The sequence below is a fragment of the Trichosurus vulpecula genome, chromosome 6 (assembly GCF_011100635.1).
Source record: "Trichosurus vulpecula isolate mTriVul1 chromosome 6, mTriVul1.pri, whole genome shotgun sequence".
Taxonomy (NCBI): Eukaryota; Metazoa; Chordata; class Mammalia; order Diprotodontia; family Phalangeridae; genus Trichosurus; species Trichosurus vulpecula.
The window spans coordinates 4,102,218-4,120,326 of record NC_050578.1 but is presented as its reverse complement, the minus strand read 5'-3'; the positions used below and the strand labels follow the sequence as shown (position 1 = coordinate 4,120,326).

The following is an 18,109-nucleotide window of genomic DNA, read 5'->3' as shown; positions in this document are numbered from 1 at the left end:
AAATGAATATAAATTTTGATTGCTTTATACCTCAAAAGGTATCGGGTTTGGGAACCAGATTTTTTTTCTTCCCTACTTATTTATTCTATCATTCCTCCCCCTCCCACCCCCCAAAAATGAAAAAAATAACTCTTTTGTCTAATGTAGTTTTCATTTATGATTTCTTGAAATAAAGCTCTTAAGAACCAGGCTTTGATAAAGCCCATTGGGAACCAAGCGGAGCCACTTGACCATTTTTAAGCCCAAATCATTGGCTCTCCCAGCCTGAGCCTCCCTGGCTCACTGTATGCAGCCAGTGCAAATACAATGGTTTCCCTTCTGGCCCTGAGGGTCTTGCCCTCCCAGATCAATTCTTTTTTGTGAAGGCACACCACGCCATCTTTTATCTCCATTTTGACCTAGCCTTTAAATACTGAATGGGTGTGGCCAAGGTCTCCTAGGGCATTCAGGGCCACCTCCAGATCTCTGTCTCCCCACGCTGCCCTGGCTGCGGAGGACAGCCTGAGGCTCGTGACTCGGCACAGCCCTGCCTCCCTCAAACCCAAGTCTCTTGAAAGTCAAGCCAGAAGGAAAGCAGGGCTCAGCACGGTGCCTAGCCCATGGCAGGGGATAACTGCTTGCTGACTGAGTATCAAAGGAAAGGCAGGCAGGCAGGCTCGCTCTGGCTCTCTCCCCCACAAAACAGCCTGTGCGAAGTAAAGAAATACAAAGTTACTTGGAGGAATCCAAGTCAAAGAGGCCAGCATCCTCCTAAAGCCCCCGCGGCGATGGATGGCAGCTTTCTGGGAGGGCTCATACCCTGGGGCACACGCCCCTGCAACCCACCCGAGCCCACCGCTTGGAGACACTCTTGTCCGTGGGCAGGGGATGGCGCGGTGCCAGGCAGGAAGACTCATCTCCCCGAGCTCAAACCCGGACTCAGGTACTGCCTGCCTGCCTGCCTGGGGGACCCTGGGCAGTGGCTTATCCCAGCTAGCCTCGGTTTCTCCATCTGTCAGACCGACCTGTCCTGGCTCCGGGGCCCGGGGCGGGGCGCGCCCACGGCCCGGCAGCACCCCAAATTGGTGGCCAGGGATTCCCCACCCCAAGCAGCCTACGCCGCAGGCTCCAGCTCAGACCCTGCCCGCACTGGGATCCCACTTCCCCAGGAGAACGCGACCTGTCCACGGGGAGCCGGGGGAATTCTCAGCCTCCCAGGGACGCGGCGCTTCCCCCGACCCGGCGCCCGGAGGCACGTGGGCAGCCCCGCGGGGTACGGAAGCGCTGCGGCCACGCACCTCGCCCGGCCTCCGCGTGGGGAGATCGCACGAATTCCGACCCAGGCTAGCGGCGGGAGGAAGGGCTCCCTGGGCGAGCACTGGGGGGGACGGGGGGGGGGTGGAAGGGGCCCGCGCGGGAGAGGGGAGGAGGAGGGGCCCAAGCGGGGATCCCGGCCACCGGCCCCGCCCTCAGACGCCAGCGTCGCACGCGGATGACGTCACCGAGCCCCAGGAACCAGGCCCCCGGGCAGTCGGCCGCGCGCGCTGATGGCAGCCACGGTCCCGGGCCGCGGGGCGCCCCGTCCTCACCGAGCTCCGGCAGCTTCCCGATCCTATGATTCATTCTCCTCCAGCGTTCCCTGAACACAGAACTACCCACGTCACCCCAGGATTTCCCCCTTAGCACCGCCCCCTGACCTGCTCCCTGACTGTACGTACCCGCCCGCTGGTCCGCACCTCCCCCTCCCAGCTGCCCCCGAAGCAGCAGCTGCCTTACGTCATGAACATGCGCGAGCCGCACGGGCTCCGTCGCCCCCAGGGGCTCTGACGTCACGCGCAAGCGTAACGGAAAACGCCACGCGCACTCCCCCGCCTACGCCCTCAGCCAGGTTCTCGCGGAACCTCCCGCCGCCCGCCCCTACACGCAGGCGTGCGCGCTCTGGCGCCAGGCTCCGTGCGCGCTCCCGCCCGCCCTCCCTCCCTCCGGGGCTGAGGCGGTTCTGGGGCCCGCCCGACATCCCTGCATCCCAGACAGAGAAGGAAGAACGGCAGCCAGGGATGCTGGCACCCGGGGGAGGAGCGGCGGCGGCCAAGGGCATCCGCACAGAGCAGAGCATGGCGGCAGCGCGGACGTGAGTGACCGGCATGGAGGGGGGAGGGGAAGCAGAGAGCAGGCAGGGAAGGGGCGGGGCCGAGGGACTGTGAGGGGAGTGGGAGGGCCTTGTGGGAGGGGCGGGGCCTGGGTCAGTGGGTGTGTGCATATGGGGCAGGGCTGTGATGGGAGGGCCAATGAGGGGGAGAGAGGGGCTAAGTTGGGGTGTGGCCAGTGAGGGGAGGACCTAAAGGGAAGAACTAGACCCGGCTGAGTGGGTGTGGCCAATGGGGGAAGGGCCAGTGAGGGAAAAGGGTGGGAACAGGTCGGAGGGTTATAGCCAATAAGGGTGAGGGGCGGGGCTGTTGTGGGGCAGATGACCAATAAGGGACAAGGGTGGGGCTGTGACGAAAGTGGGTGTGGCATGTGGGGGCAGGGCCAACAATGAGAATAGTCTGGATGGAGGTAGCCAATGAGAGACGAGGGCGGGGCTTTGGCGGGAGGGGCGAGCCCATAGGAGGGGGTCCAGCCAGGGCCCATTCATTAGCTTGTTCGTTAGAGCCAGTCAGGGCCCTTGTTACTCCGCTTGTTCCCTCCGCTTGGGGAAACTGAGGCAGAGGGCGCTGTGCGATTACTGAATGAAGAGGCTGGTTTTGAACTCAGGTCTTCCTGACGCCAGGCTAGGGCTCCACCTGTTGGGACCCAGGGTGTGGGGTCACTGCACCAGAGATACAAAGACCAGCCTCCAGCCCCATAGCCCCTGCCTCAGGGAGCTCCGGTCTGCAGAGGCGACGATGTGCCCACAGGAGACCCAGGGACGGGCAGGAAGCCCCTGAAAAGGTGGCGCAGATGCCAGGCCAGCAAGCGTGGCCTTCCAAGTTTGGGGGTTCCCGCTGACAAGTTTGGTGGGGTGGAGATGCAGGCAGGAAGGCTGCGTCCCCTGGGCCAGAGCATTTGTGGGGGACCACAGTGTAAGGGGGCTGAGTGACGAGGGGCCTTGAACGCCACCCCGAGCACTTCCTGTTTGCTCCCGGAGGCCAGAGGCACCCACGGGAAGGGGTGATGGGATCGGACCTGCACCTAAGGGCAGTCACTGGGGGCTGGAGGGACAGAAGTGGAGACTCTGGAGGTCGTCAGACCCCAGCAGCTACTGTGCTGGTCCAGGGGAGGCGAGGAGGCTTTGCCCAGGGTGGGAGCAGTGCAAGGGTAGGCCAGGCCTGGAGAGCCAGGAAGCACAGAAGAGGAGGAGGTGGAGAGAAGGGTTTTCTCATCCCACGTCTTTGCCTTCTTCTCCCTTCTCTGTCTCTTGCAGCTAAAGATGGAAAGATCTGGGAGAGGAGCTGGAGGAGGAGGCAGGAATGCAGGAGGGGGCTCTGGGGTCAGCAGAAGCGGCCTTTACACCCAGGCCCAGCAGTCCCCGTGTCCGCACTACCCCCCAGCCGCCGGCACTGCCGTCTGCCAAGCCGGGGCCACCGTGGAGATCCAGGAGCTGGCCTCAAAGCGGGTGGACATCCAGAAGAAGAGGTTCTACCTCGATGTCAAGCAGAGTCCCCGCGGCAGGTTCCTAAAGATCGCGGAAGTCTGGATAGGCAGGGGCCGGCAGGACAACGTCCGCAAGAGCAAACTGACCCTGTCGCTGTCGGTGGCAGCTGAGCTGAAGGAGTGCTTGGGGGACTTCATCGAGCACTACGCCCACCTGGGCCTGAAAGCCCACCGGCTGGAGCACAGTCATGACAGAGACCACGATGCCCGCAGGCGGCCACAGTCCTCCGCCCCATCCCCCCCGGCCTCTGTGGCTTCAGAGGAGCCCCCTCACAGCGTGCTCAAGACTGACTACATCGAAAGAGACAACAGAAAGTACTATCTGGACCTGAAGGAGAACCAGCGGGGCCGCTTCCTCAGGATTCGGCAGACCCTGACCCGCGGCCCCGGAGGCATGGGTTACTTTGGGCACACTTTGGGCCAAGAACAAACGATCGTCCTTCCGGCGCAGGGAATGATCGAGTTCAGGGATGCCTTGGTCCAGCTCATCGAAGACTATGGTGACGGTGACCTTGAGGAAGTGCAGAGGGGCGGGGAAGAGGAGCCCCTCGAGCTCCCGGAGGGCACTTCCTTCAGGGTGGACAACAAGAGGTTCTACTTTGACGTGGGCTCCAACCGCTATGGCGTTTTCCTGAAGGTAAGTGAGGTGAGGCCCCCTTACCGTAACACCGTTACTGTGCCATACAAAGCGTGGACACGGTTTGGGGAGAATTTTATCAAATACGAAGAGGAGATGAGGAGAATTTGCAGCAGCCATAAAGAGCAGAGAATGGATGTCAGAAGGGACAGTGGCGAAGAGCAAGAAGGTCTCGACTAGAGGACCGGCGAACTGCCCGTCTGTCCTCCGTCTGGCGTGATTTGGAGAAGCATTCCTTCCTCTGGGGGTCCCTCCTTGCCCACTCCATCTCCTGTCCCTCCACTGTCAGCAGTCTGGTTGTCCTAGTCACACTCTGTAGAACCCAATAGAAGCCTCCTGGGGAGGTCTGGGGGAATTCCAGCCTTCCCAGAGCTGCGTCCTTGGCAGCTGAGCACTCGACTCTTGACCCAGGCAGGTCAGCGCGGTGGTGACATTCTGACCTTTAGATTAGCGGCAAGGCTTATATTGGTTGCACTATTACCCAATCCCAAGAAGACACTTGAGCCTGCTGTGGAAGGCTGGGCTTTCTGCCTGACGGGTTTCCCAAAAGGAGAATTTAGGGAAAAGCTGCTAGGATAAATTGTAGGGAATTTGCTACCAGAACAAAACCAGACTCTCCATAGTCTGCATTGCTGCTTATGAGCAAAAGTAGAAATCTCAAAATGTCTGAAATGTTCGCGCTCCACAAGGGTAGAAATCTTGGGAACCAGCCACCTCCTTAGGAAGCTCGTTGGCATACCATAATTGGATGAGTTAGAATGCCAGTGGTTCTGCGACCGCATCATTCTGGGTTCACCCTGCCCTAGACACGCGCCACCACAAAGCCACGCTGCTGGGTGCCCTTCGGGGACCGTGGAAGATGAGAGGGATATTTTTAATGGTTTTCCAAATTCCAGAACTATTTTTATATCCCTTTGGAGGGTGGGGGAGACTCCACCTTATGGTTTTGTGGTGGGCATGTAGGCATGGAGCGTTTTCTGCTGATCCCCTGCGGGGGTTATGGCTTCTCAGATGTTAGCTAGCTGGTGGTTTCCGGGTGGCCAGTGAAAGTAGCGTTTTTAGGCTTCTCCTTGGAGAGAGTAGTTAAGGATTGGGCAAACCGCTTAGATACACAGATCTGTCCGTGACTGCGGACTCCAATCGCACCTTTGTGATTCAGCCGATGAGGCTGGCTCAACATTTCCAATAGAAACGTGTTACATACAGGCTGGCTACGTCCAGAAAAAGGATTTCCCCAGGCTGTGTGCCACAGTGGGAGAAGGTTATTTAAAGCTTGGTTGTAGGCACTTTTCAAAGCAAAAAAATAAGGTGCTTTTTGTAACCCTTTAAAAAAGTTTTCTTTACAGAAGATCTACCCTTTTGTCTATTTTTAATATTAATTTCAAAAAAGGCCCAGCAATTTTTCATCTCCTAATTATTTTTTCCCACAAGTGAGCACACAGCACACGTGTGCCTCAGCCAGCTTTCTGTTAATTGAATGAAATTTCATCTCTCCAGCTGCATTTTCTTGTGAATGAAATGATTGCCCTTCATCTTGGATTTATTCTGCTCCCACCTCAGCTATCTAAAAGCCAAACACTGATTTCAGTCCCCAGAGTCAGCTCTCCCCGATCTCTGTGAGAACTGGTGGCTGGGATTGAAAACAGGGCATGGCCTTTAGCATACATGGTTTTTAAAACTCAAATACTTTTAACAAAAAAAAGTTTTGCACTAAAGTTGCCCCAGAATGCACTTCAGTAAGCATGATCCGAAAACATCACGGTTCTGATGAAAGTAGGAGAATCGAGAAGGCAACAGCTCCTTTCCGTGACCCAGCCGAGTTTTAGGGCGCTGGGGCTCGGGGACAGATACGGTCTGTTACAAAGGGACCTTCGCAAGCTCGGTGTGTGTCGCTGGACCGTCACGATCTCTTTGAAGCTGCTGACTATGAGAAGGTAACAATCCCGGTGCGCATGGTGGCGGCCAAGGCACCACAAGGAGCAAGGCTGTTTTCAAGAAGCCGCAAATGTGAGTAGAAAGATTCTGTGGCTTTGCCTAAAGCCCAGTGCCGTACACTTGGAGCGCTGGCATGACTGCCTTGTCAGATTCCAGCCCCCACCAGCGGGAGGCTCGGGTCGGCCCAGCCTGGTGGGCAGTCCGACACCTAACGTTGTCTCTTTCGTTGTTCCAGTCTAAAGCGTGTGGCGTCGGGTGCCGGTCGATAGTGCTTCCTTTCTTGCTTTTCATTAGTCTCAGACAGGAAGTATCTGTGTACCAATGCAAATGCCTGTATTCAGTGTTCGTGCTGGCATCATTTTGCACCAGGTTTTTCTTTAGGATAGTTGAGCAAATAACATTCCAACACGGATACATCCTGTACAAGGAAAAAAGTCATCTGAGAGCTTTCCGTTGGACTGATGAGTTTCAACTGCCATAATCTAGTTACAGCCAACCTTTCGAATAGTCTGTAAACTAAATAACGTATGTAACTATTTAATCCCTTAATTTCTTTTTCCCATTATTTATATTTCTTTGAAAAATGAAGGGAAACGGTGTTTTTCTAAGAAAGATACCCAGGAAGTCACTGGCCATAGGCTGATAAAATCCAATTCCGAATTTTGATGCCAAGGCACCTAGCTATTGCCAGGTATCTCCTAAAATGAGCTATCACTTTGGCATGTGCAATACACCTTTTATTTGTTGTCGTTTATCGTTTTGACATGGAGTTGTACAAAAGAAGGGGAAGCCCTGCCTTGAAGACACTCAGTTCTAAAGGTGCCTGGCTTTCCGAGGGCACAAAAGCGCATTTCTGTTTGGAACCTGCTGCCGTTACTCTTTTTCAAAACCAAAACCACTCGTTCTCTGTGCAGTCTGAAAGCACTTGATATTTGCACATTGGAATCCAAGGAGAAAAAGTCCAAATGTAACAGCATGAGCTTATAGGGCTAGATTTGAAAACGGTTCCTCCCCACCTGTGGCCTGGCGACGTCAGCAGCAGCAAGAGCATCGCCGTATCGGGGACCTCGACTTGAGCTGTGTTTGCAAATCGTTTTCATTTGTTTGAACCCCAATAACGTCCATGCACCTTAAACTTGAGTAGAACACAAGCCTATTTGCACTAAAGAACACGGCCAAAAACGAAATCCAAGCTAGGACAGGGTGGACACAAGTAGGCGGAACCTCTCGAAATACTTGGTTCTTTGGGAGAATTTCACATTCCAGCCCCACTCCTATTTTAGACCTGTGCGGTCCAGGCAGAAGCATCTGCCCTTTCACTGATTTAGCGATTTAATAACGATGATGCACTTTACCTTTTGTATATAACGTGTACATTGCTGCGGCCTGATGGACGGAATGTGCTTTGGTAGAGCTGTCTAGTCGGTATCTGTGTCGAGTGTTCTTCTGCATGCGGATGTTTTCTTAGCGCCGTTGTAATCCCTTGAGCCCAGTGAATCGGTGTCCTGGAGAAGGGCAGGAAAAAAAACAAAAATGATACACAAATCTCCAAAATATTTATAATGAATTTTCGAGTAGGCAGAATATCTGTATTCATAAAGGCTCAGAACCAATAAAAACCAGAGTCTTACTTGGTTTGGTATCATAACCCTGCTCATTAAGGATTCCCCCAAATTAGTTTTGGTGGATTTCTCTAAGCCGCCCTAGTGTTGATGGTCATTCCAAGTCAGGCTATCCTTTCCCCTTCTGGTGAAAAGGCAAAGTCTCTGACGGCATTCTTGTTGATTGTAACTGGAGGGGATTGCTTGCCAGAGAGGTTGGCTGCACTGTATTGCGATCTTAAGGTTTGTCAGTGCAGCCAGAAAACAGATGCCCAGTTTGCTGAAGAGCTGAGGGGTGACACTCAGGAAGTGAAAAGCATAGCTGAGAATGTTTCCAGATTGGCCCAAGGTGGACCTTGCTGGGGAACACCCCTAGGCCCCTTTCCACTCTGATTTCTGTGTGAGATGTACGGCTGAAAATTGGGCTGAGTGGTACTCCCAAGCTGTGTGCGCTTCCAGGAAAGAAACCGCCTTTCTTTCTGGCTTTCGATCAAAGGGGCACTACATGCCTACGTTTGTTATATGTGTGTGTGTAGAAGTACATATTTATGAATAGGCATACTATTTTAAACTATATTTCTATGTGTTTATATTGTAGTTTTGCAAATTTTTCAGTGAAACAATCAACTTAGCTGAGCTGCACAATTTAAAGGTGAGGGAAGAAAACCTCTTAGAGATACTTAGTTTTCAAAAACAGCTTTATATCACTAAAGGTCATGCATATATATTATTTGCCATCTCTTTAAAATTCTTTAGTAGTTAATTTGTAATTTGGGGGAGGGATAGGACTCCTTTTGGAATTTGGAAAAGGAACTTGGTGGTTTTCTAAAAACAGTTTTTAGTGAGTTTTTTTAAATAATCTCTACATATCTTTCATAGGAAATACAGTTTTAAAACCCTTTTCTTAGCTTTATAAATGAGGGTTTGCTGTAGCTCCCCATGCTGTTCCAAGTCTGTCTTTATATGCCAAAAAAACTGTGAGTATTTGGCAGGATAAAATCATTTCAAGATCCAAAATAAACCAGAGAGTTTTCGCCCGGGCGTCTTATCTATATAATTCAACAAAACTCAGACGATTCTGCTACCCTTTTGTCACTGCCAGAACAAAATGATTGCACCTTTTTTCTAAGTGTATTTATTCATTACTTGAATATGCAAGGGAGAAACAAGGCCTGAAGGAGCACAGAACGCAGCCCAGTATCTGGACTTTGGAGGGAGGATCAGCATGTGCGGCCAGGACGCTGACTGGGTGCTGGTCTGGTCCTTTGGTACTGGAGCCCTTATTATATTGGGGGGCAGGGGCGGAGCCCTCTGGCCTGATTCCTGTCTTTGACTCAGACTCCAGGGTACAGAATTCTTCCTTCTCCGTTGGTGGGACTCGTTTTGGTCATATCCGTTCTAGATGCACTATCTTTAGTAACATTTCCAGTTTTTTTATCAATAGTATAGTTGAAACGTAGCTAAGATGCCGACCCCATTTACGCTGCACTTTTGCACATAAGTGATGTTGACTCTGCAGATTTCCTGAGAAGTTTTCAAAAGAAAAACACGTATATAAAAGTACATAGAAAAAGGACCTGTGTAATAAATACCGGGGACCGGTGAGCTCCTCCATTAAAAGTGCTCTAGGAGTCTCGTCATTTCCACCGGAATTACCCACTTGCCATGTTTTATTGTCGCTCCTGAGCAGTGTCACGCAGAAAATGGCCGAATCCCGGAGAACTTAGCCCAGACCTGCTTCAGGTCTCTTTATGTAATGAGGCTTAATGTCATAGAAGAGGCTCACTATTTTTATCGCTGAAACTACTAAATCGTAGTTGTCTTTCGTCTTTAGCAGAAGGCCCCACCACATTTAGTTGCAAACATGAGCTGTTACTGTCCATGAAAGCAAAGTGCAATGAGCGCCGGAAGCTTTGGATTGATCAGCATGAAGCCTCTTTGTTGTTCAGGCGTTTCAGTCGTGTCTGACTCTCCGTGACCCTTGAGGGGTTTGCCGTTTCCTTCAGCTATTTTACAGAGCAGGAAACTGAGGCAGACAGGGTGAAGTGACTTGCCCAGGGTCGCTTCTGAAGATGAGTCCCAGCATTCTAAGGAAGCCTTGAGGCGTTGCTATTTTTTTCAATCATTTCTTTGATACTGACTCATTTGCATAGCACTTTAAGGGGTACAAAGCACTTTGCTCACAAAAACCCTATGATATGTGTCCTGCTGGATGAGGAAACAGGCCCTGGGGAGGTGAGGGACCAGCCAGCAGGTGAGCCAGGAAGTGGGAGTCAGAGACAGAACCTAAACCCAGATCCCCTCCTAACTCCGAACTTAGCCTGCTCCCCACTAGACCACTTGGGCCTAGCGCACAAATAGCCCAACATCTCATTCAGAACAGCCACATATCGACAGAGGTCCTAGAATTTGTTTTGTTGTCTTTTCTTTACACGACTTTCTAATGTGTAGTCTTAGGCCTCTCACAGATGCTAGGCACCAGAAGGCATGGCTCTAACTTGGAAGGGAATGATGTGTGAGGTCATGCAGCTCTCAGTAGCATCTTTGCAACTTCCAAAGAGCCCAGCCGCTTGTAACTGCACATAGAGAAAGCAGACCCGAGGCTTGAGGCAGGTCTGGAGCTCTTACGAGAGATCTTGGCCGGAGTGCCATGGGGAGAGGATAGCACCTGATTCGGAAGAAGTGAGATGGCATCCCAATTTCACAAAAAGCAACCAATTCTTTGTCATTTAGAGGAAGGAAATAAACGTACTTTTTTTAGATGTTAAAATAACATGCTTCTGTAGTCGGGAGCAAGATTTCCTCTTTTGTGAAACGTGCGCCTGTTAGAAGGCAAGCTGCTTTAAGAAAGGCAGCCGGGGGATAGTCATCGGTATGCAGGTTTGGGAGGTTTAGGCTGTGAATCAGATCCTGGCTCTCCCAACTTAGTATCCATATGACCTTAAGCGAGTCACTGTGCCTTGGAAAATGGCCTTGTGAAGACTGAGTTTCCTTATCTGTAAAACTCGGGGGTTGGAGTAGGCAATATGAAGGTGCCTCTTGGCTCTTGACTCAATAGCCCCATGCCCTCTCTGAGGTTGTCGTTCTCGATGGAAGCATAGGAAGTGGGACAGTCCCAAGAGACTTGAGCCCTGTGTTTGGAGATAAAGTAGATGAGTCAAGACCCAAAAGAATCCCGACAGAAAAGACCATTGGACTGAATCTAGTAAAATAGAATTCATCAGGGATGAACGGCAAGTCTTCTACTTGGGCACACAAATCAATTCCATATGTGAAACTGGGGGCTTTGTCCTGAAAAGGCTCTGGGGGTCTGGAGGAACTGCTGGTTCAGAATCAGTCAGCAGTGGTGGGATGTGCTCGGGCAGCCGCGTGACTTTGGCCTACCTGAGGAGGGGCAGAGGTGACAGGCCTTCTGTCCTGTGCCCTGGTCAGGCCTCACCTGAACCATTCACTTCTGGGCACTGCAGTTTAAGAAAAACATTGGAAAGCTGGGGAGCGTCCAGAGGAAGGTAGCAAGGACCTGAGTCCACGTCAAGTGAAGATGAGCTTAAGTAACAGGGTGTGTTTAGCCTGGAAAAGAGGATGCGGGGAGGTCATGAATGCTGTAATCAAGTGTCTGAAGTGTCGTGTATGCGAGGGCCGAGCAGAACCAGGAGCAGTGAGGGGAAGTTGAGGCCGAATATCAGCACAGACCTAACCCTGAGAGCTGTCCGAAAGGGGAAGGCGTTGTCTTAGGAGGTAGTGAGCTCTTCATCCTCAGAGTTCTCTAAGCAGAGGCTGGACAGCCGCTTGTCAGTACGTTACAGTGGTGATTCCTTTTGTGTACGGCTTGGTCTAGGTGGCCACCAGTTCTAGATATGTGCTTCTCCATTGTTGATGATGTTTCAAAAAAGAAAAATTCACTTTTAGGGGAAAAAAAGTTGCTTCAGTCTAGGCCAACGTAAACTTCCCGGGAGTGCTTTCTTTCTCAATTTGGAAGGGTCTCTAATAGTGACATCTCTGGGAGACATTTATTTTCTCTTCCTTCCAGTGGTTACTGTTTCCTATTGGCTGGGGATGAGCATTGGTCTCTGCGGGTGTCGGTCAGTGGTGTTTCTACTCAATAGCCAGAGCTCAAATCTGCCATGCCTGAGGGCTGGCAAAGGCAAGGCCAGGCTTCATTAGGAGTTCCTCTTGGTCAGTCTTTTGTTTTCTTATTTCAGTGCTAATCAAGCTTTGCTCCAGTTTTTCATCTTTCTCTAGAATGACACAGATGTGGAGGTCATGCTACAAAACGAGTTGGTGTGGTATTTAGGCCCAAAATTTATCAAAGGGATAGGACTGGAAGGAAGTGACCTCTGTTGGTTTTTTATTGGGGTAATAGCATAAATCAGAACATTTTCCACTTGGTGTTTCTTGGTTGTGGCTGCCACAAATGATGGAGGTGTTGGGCAGCATTAAGAGAGGCAGGGCTTCCAGGATTAGGGGAGTAACCGTCTGACTATCCTCTGCCCTGGTCACGCCACATCTGGGGGCAGTAATTTGTACAAAGTATTAATTGGGAGAGGGTCCAGAGGAGGGCAGGCAACCAGGATGGTCGAGCGCTTTTATATTTCTTTGTTTTAATTATTTTTTTTGGAGGGGAGAAGGCAGGGCAATTGGGGTTAAGTGACTTGCCCAAGGTCACACAGCTAGTAAGTGTCAAGTGTCTCAGGCTGGATTTGAACTCAGGTCCTGCAGACTCCAGGGCTGGTGCTCTACTCACTGAGCCACCTAGCTGCCTTGGGCACTTTTATATTTCATTGTATTTCTCCCCACTCTCTCCATGTATCACCCAGTTATTTGGGAGTCAGTCCCTCCTGTTGAACTGATGCCCTCACTTCTCAGCTTCATCGTCCATCCAACTCCCTCCCTTCCCCTTATTCTTAGAGGCCAGGCTGACCATCTTTAGTAGACAAAGCAGGCTTGGTTTGTAACATTGGCAGAAATTTCCCCTGGAGTGTGGGCTCTCTTCTTCACTCAACTCAGGCTAGGGGAGCAGCAACCACAGCAGACGTTGCTGCATCTTGATGAAAGAAAACCCCTCTTACAGAGGCCCGCCTAGGTCAGAGCCACCCCTGCCAGCCATGGCTGTCTCAGAGACATTTCCAGAGCGCTTTCCTCCTTTTGGTCCCTTCACTCTCTCAGTCCTGAACATTCTCTTCCAGCCTTTCTTTTAGAAATAGATCCAGAGGAATGGTTTTAAAGCTGGCAAGCAAGGCTTCCCTTTCAAGCTCTTAGGAGTTGTTTCAGATTTGTAACGCTCAAGCAAAGTCTGTTTAATTTTGTGCCCACATTCCTACTCTGCCTCTTGTGAGCTCACCGAGTCACCCACCCTTTCTTGGGTAAGGATTTTTCCCCTTGCCATCCATAGGCCATCCCTAGCTGTAAGATGGTCTGTCTCTTCTCCCCCTGCATTTTTTTCCTTTTATACTCAGGTCTAAGTCTTAGTCACAGAAAGCATTTTAATAACTTTTCTGTTCAGAGAGTAGAAAGTTGCAATGATTAAGGCTCCAATGAGATAGATAGAAGGTGCTTTGCCAACTGTAGAGGACTCCATGTGGCCATAATCATTCTCACGGAGGAGACATGGAGACCTCAGAAAATGAGGCTTCATGTAATACTTCGAGTCTTGGTGTCTCAAGAGGCTCCAAGGTCGCCACTCGAGAAAGGGCCAGTCTGTCTCATGCCTAAGAGCCCCACGTGAGAGGGTAAGAAGCATTCTTTGTGTTCTACGTACGCAAAGGCTGGGTTCCATTGAAATTTTGCTGTCTTATGGAAATCTGTATTTCTTTTCTTAACATTTTTATTTCAGAAACTTAGTGTCAGCATGTTCTTTGGATCTAGCTATTAGAAATTATGTTCCCACATTTCAGTGCTCCTTGCTGGCACTCTCTAAGTGTGGGTTTGTATATTGCTGGTGTGTCAGAGCTGACCAAATGAATAAATGCACCCATCCGTGAAAATGTGACAGTGGAGTGTGTTCATGAGCTCTCCCAGGCCTAGGGTGACCGCTTAGTACTGATGTCACCCTCCCCACTCCAAGGCACCAAGTGACGTCTTTGGGTTTTATAGAGACTCAGACATAAGCTCAGGGAGCAGCCATTCCCGCCCTAAAGGATTTGCCCTCACTGTGGAGACTTGGTATTGAGGACCGTTTTCGCATCCTGTCATGAGTGTTGGTGGTTACGGGTGGTTTTAGCTGTTTCTTTGCAAACAGAAGTCCATAATTCATTAGGACTTGCTTTTTTAACTGTGTAGTTTGATTCACTGAATCCTGTGCAGAAACGTGCACCTGTTTTATGGTGGCTGTTCATTCGTCTAAAGGTTGGACTTTGTCATGGTAAAATGAAAGACCACCTGGCTGATTTATTGACTGATTGGCTTCAAAAAAGGAAGAAGCAAGATGGAAACCTTTTGCCTTCATGGAGACACAATTCAGCTGTCTGGTTGGGAGAAATGAGAGGGCCTTCCAAAGCCGAGCCTTATCTTCACGCTACTGAAGGGTACCATTCGGTGCCCCTTATCAGACTTCTGGCATGTTGGGGCCTTAGGAGGGCATCTCAGAAGCCTGTCCTAACTCTGAACTTCTGTGATTCTTTTAAAGAGCTTGTCTCCTTGGCAGAAAGCATGGTCTACTGGAGCTGGCCCTTGAGTTGGCCTAAGAGGACCTGGGTTCCATTCCTGGCTCAGCAGCTTTCTCACTGCCCGTGTGACCTTGGGTAAGTCATTTAGCCCTTCTGAGGCACAATTTCCTTAGTGGTACCATTAGGGGGCAGGCCTCAATGGGCCTTCAGGTCCCTTCCAGCTCTCAATGGGTGATTCTTTTCTTTCTCTCTTCTTTTTTCCAGTGTTAGTAACATGCCTACAAAGTAGAAATGTCTAATTTAAGCATAGCGATTCAGATGAAAACCGTGGAAGTCTTCTGTTTACAAGGACCTAAGTGTTGGACCTTGTTGGCTTGGGGAACCAGACTGTCAAATGAAGTGGCTTCTCCAGCAGGATAGAACCAGCGTGTGCAGAAAGGAGGCCCGGGGCCATTTCTGCTCAGCACTGGCTTGGCTTGCCACTCTTCCTTCATCTCTTCTAGAACTTGATTTCAAAAAAAAAAAAGAAGGAAGCCATTTGGTTCCCTAAGCCCATCTTCAGTGTTTGGTCCTTCAAAGGCCTGCTGATCGTATGTCCTCTGCTGACTTAAGTAGGCCATGTGTCCCCAGAGGCCGCTAGGGCTGCTGACATCCTCAGGCTACGGGGGCAGTCCCAGGGTGTGCACCAGGGGTGAAACAATGGGCCTGCTTGTACGAGCCTTACAATTGTCCTAATTGAGCTCCAGGCCTCAGTGTGAGCCCCCATCCCCTCGTTCTGAACTCCCGTTAGCAGATGGGCACCTTTTGCTCAGAGCGCTGTGAAGAGCCTGAGCATATAACACCAGTTCAGCAAGGTCTTCTTAAATCTGGGACCCTGCTCTACCTCCCAGAAAAGCCCAGAGAGCCAGGAGGACTAGGCCTGGGACTCCCTCAGACAGAAGGCTTGGATCTTGCGGGGCGAAGGAGGTTTTCCTTTTGAAACCCAAACACTTAAGAATAGAATTGGGCCTCTCTGTTTTATACTTTTCCTCTTGGTGAGTTTGGCAGACGCACTGTGTAACCCTGGCTGACAGTTTAGAATACAGCGATCAGGCTGGGGCAGGGGCAGTGCTGTACACATAATAGGTTCTTAATAAATACTTTTTCATTTCTTCATTCATATACGTTATGTCCACATTAGGACATACACATTGAAACTTGGCTAGGCAAAGGATCCCCCTTGCCCAGGGTTAGCACACAGTTCCAATTCTTTGCTCCAGTTTTTGTCACATGGTTAACTAATATTTTTAGAGGTTTCTTGATCTTTTCTGCCAGAGTAATCTTCAGTTGTCATTTAGCCCACAAGTTTAAGTGGTAGTCATCAGGCACCTCATGCTTGGCACACTGCCTGGCACATTAGGTGCTTAGACCAACTGTCCTCCAGACACTGGTTACTCCCAACCAGCATCTCCAGAACTCTCTTTTCCTGTAGACCCAGAATCTCAGAACGAGTCCCTGAGTGTCTTCTCTTTCGGTGACTTCATGCCCACACGCACTTGTTTTCATTGATTCTCAATCTCCTTTTTCTTAGAATGTTTCATCGAATTTCTTAGAATTTCGTCTTTCCCAGCCCCATCAATCATAGCTTCTCTCTCAGTTTATATTTCCTGCCATGGAGTCTGAGAGATTCCGATCCATTCATGCTCTACAGATATGTTTCTCCACCTAAATGTGAATTTATGACTACAGAGCTACTGCATTTCCATAAATAAAATTCACGTACAGTGGAAGGAGGTGTGATTCTGCCGCCGATGTCTTCAGGACAGAGGCTCGAGGCTGCTGGAGATCTCAGATTCCCTTGGGGCCTTGTCTCTGGGCACCCCACTTCTCTGCCTTGTACTTGGGTACTTACGTGGATCTGGGCCTGGGCACTGTCCACACGACCCAAAATGGGCACTGCTGTGAGATGTCTGTTGTCTAGAGGGCACAGGCAGATTCTCTAGGATTTAATAGTCCTGTATTGGCTAAACTCTTCCACAGTTCTTTCTTGAATCAGACTGAACTTTAGCCCACTCTGTCGAAAGTATACTGCTCAAGCTTTGTGTAGAAAAGGCTTATTAAATCACAAAAGAAAAATGCATTTTCCGAGTGTCACCAAACAAAGTGCCCCCAATCTAAGGTGTAAAATCTTCGCGACTTTCCCCCTAGTGTTTCGCGTTAGGAAGGGCCCGGCCACACTGTGGAAGCTGGGGACCGGAGCACATTGACCTTACTCAACCTTGGCACCAAATTCTCCACAGAAGCAGGGAAGTGGAGCCGCCATTATGAAATACAGTCCCCGTGGCCTTGACCTTGGAATGAGCTGCCTTCACCCAGCCCAGAGGCTGCCTACGGGACTCCGTCTTGTTGAGGCATTAACAACCTCCTCCTTCCAGCTTTTCAAGCGTGTCAAAGTATTAGCAATGATTCCTCTTTAGACGTTGTGAAAGCATTGAATGCAGAGGGCCGTATTCCATGAATCCTTTTGGGAAAATGTTACTGAATTTCCTTAAAACAGTCTCGGTAATGAGAGGCAGCAGTGTGGTGTATCAGACAGGTAGCTGGCCTCAGAGGCAGCGTGACCCTGGGCAAGTCACACGTCTCTCCTTGGTGCCTGAGCTGCTGTTCTCCAAGGGTGGAGGCATTTCCTCACTAGGACCCCCTGAAATGTGGGGAACCACAGGTCTGCTCCAAAGTCTTCAAATTCTTGAAGATTCTTTCTGGTTCTTCAAAGGTGTTGCACATCTTCTTTTTCAAAGCTCTTAGCTGGAAGAGACCTTTAGAAGTTGTCCAATCTTTCACTTTACATAGAGGGAAACTGAGGCCCAGAGCAATGCCTTGACTGGACAGTAAGCGGCAGAGGCAGTATCAAGACCAGAGCCTCTCCCTCCCACTTTAGTCAGCTTCTTGAGCGCCATGTCCCCATCTCCAGGCCAGCCGGCTGTCCCCATCCCCATCCCCAGACCACCTGGCCATCTGGATTAAGCCGTGGCAGCAATGGTCATACAGAAATGGGGAATTTTCTCACATCCACAGATACTCACCTTTCTTCAGTATTTCAACACAGGAATTTGGCAAAGTTACTATGACAAAAATTCTCACAAAGGGAATACTATTTCTCCATTAACTTTCATTATAAAAATCAGAAGAAATTCTCCCACTAAGGTAACAAGGTCTGGGAAGGCATTAAGTTTAGTGCCCATCCCAGAGCCTGTGGGGCGCTGAGCTTCGGCAGCGTACAGCACCTGCTCCCCAACGTCAGATGTCTCCTGTGGGCTCACTGTCCCCACCCCAAGGCGGTCAGAATTTCTTCCATGCTCTGGGCTTCCTCCATCCTAATTACAGCGGAAATAACTATGGTTTCCCACCTGAAATGTCTCCCCTCAGCGCCCCTACCCACCCTTTGATGCAGATGCAAATATGAGTCCCCCAAAGCCCCGCTCTGTTCTCTGTACGTGGGGCCTTTCTGGCCAAAAGAGACAACGTGGGAGAGGGGGAATAACCTCGTTTATGTGATGCTTGTGAGCCCTGTAGGAGGTCAGAACAAATAAGTCCTTTATACCCATTTTACAGGCTCATTAGGGTCGAGGTCATGTTTGTTGTTGAACAGAAATGTCCCACAGCATGAGGAAGCGTGTGAAAGCCTGACAAATATCTTTGCTGTCCTTGAGTTCTGGCTCACTGGCTGGGAAGGAGTTGTA

At 50.4% G+C, this 18,109-nt stretch overlaps 2 protein-coding genes across 3 annotated transcripts in view; one reads left to right on the top strand and one right to left on the bottom strand.

Moving 5' to 3' along the window:
* Nucleotides 1–1,587, bottom strand: part of WRN (WRN RecQ like helicase) — a 79,985-nt gene extending 78,398 nt beyond the window's left edge. The window contains exon 1 of the mRNA XM_036765126.1: nucleotides 1,569–1,587. The gene's annotated coding sequence lies outside the window, so the exon portion shown is untranslated. The remainder of the gene's footprint in view (nucleotides 1–1,568) is intronic.
* Nucleotides 1,588–1,931: 344 nt separating this feature from the next.
* Nucleotides 1,932–14,467, top strand: PURG (purine rich element binding protein G). Of its 2 annotated transcripts, XM_036762954.1 has the most exons (3): nucleotides 2,036–2,110; nucleotides 3,383–4,249; nucleotides 14,411–14,467. In XM_036762954.1, exons 2-3 carry the CDS (start codon nucleotides 3,389–3,391, stop codon nucleotides 14,456–14,458), a joined length of 909 nt encoding a protein of 302 aa, XP_036618849.1. In that variant the 5' UTR covers nucleotides 2,036–2,110; nucleotides 3,383–3,388; the 3' UTR covers nucleotides 14,459–14,467. The 2 variants fall into 2 exon arrangements, with proteins under 2 accessions (XP_036618848.1, XP_036618849.1); XM_036762953.1 differs by lacking the exon at nucleotides 14,411–14,467 and having other exon boundaries at nucleotides 1,932–2,110; nucleotides 3,383–7,758.
* The last annotated feature ends 3,642 nt before the right edge of the window (nucleotides 14,468–18,109 follow it).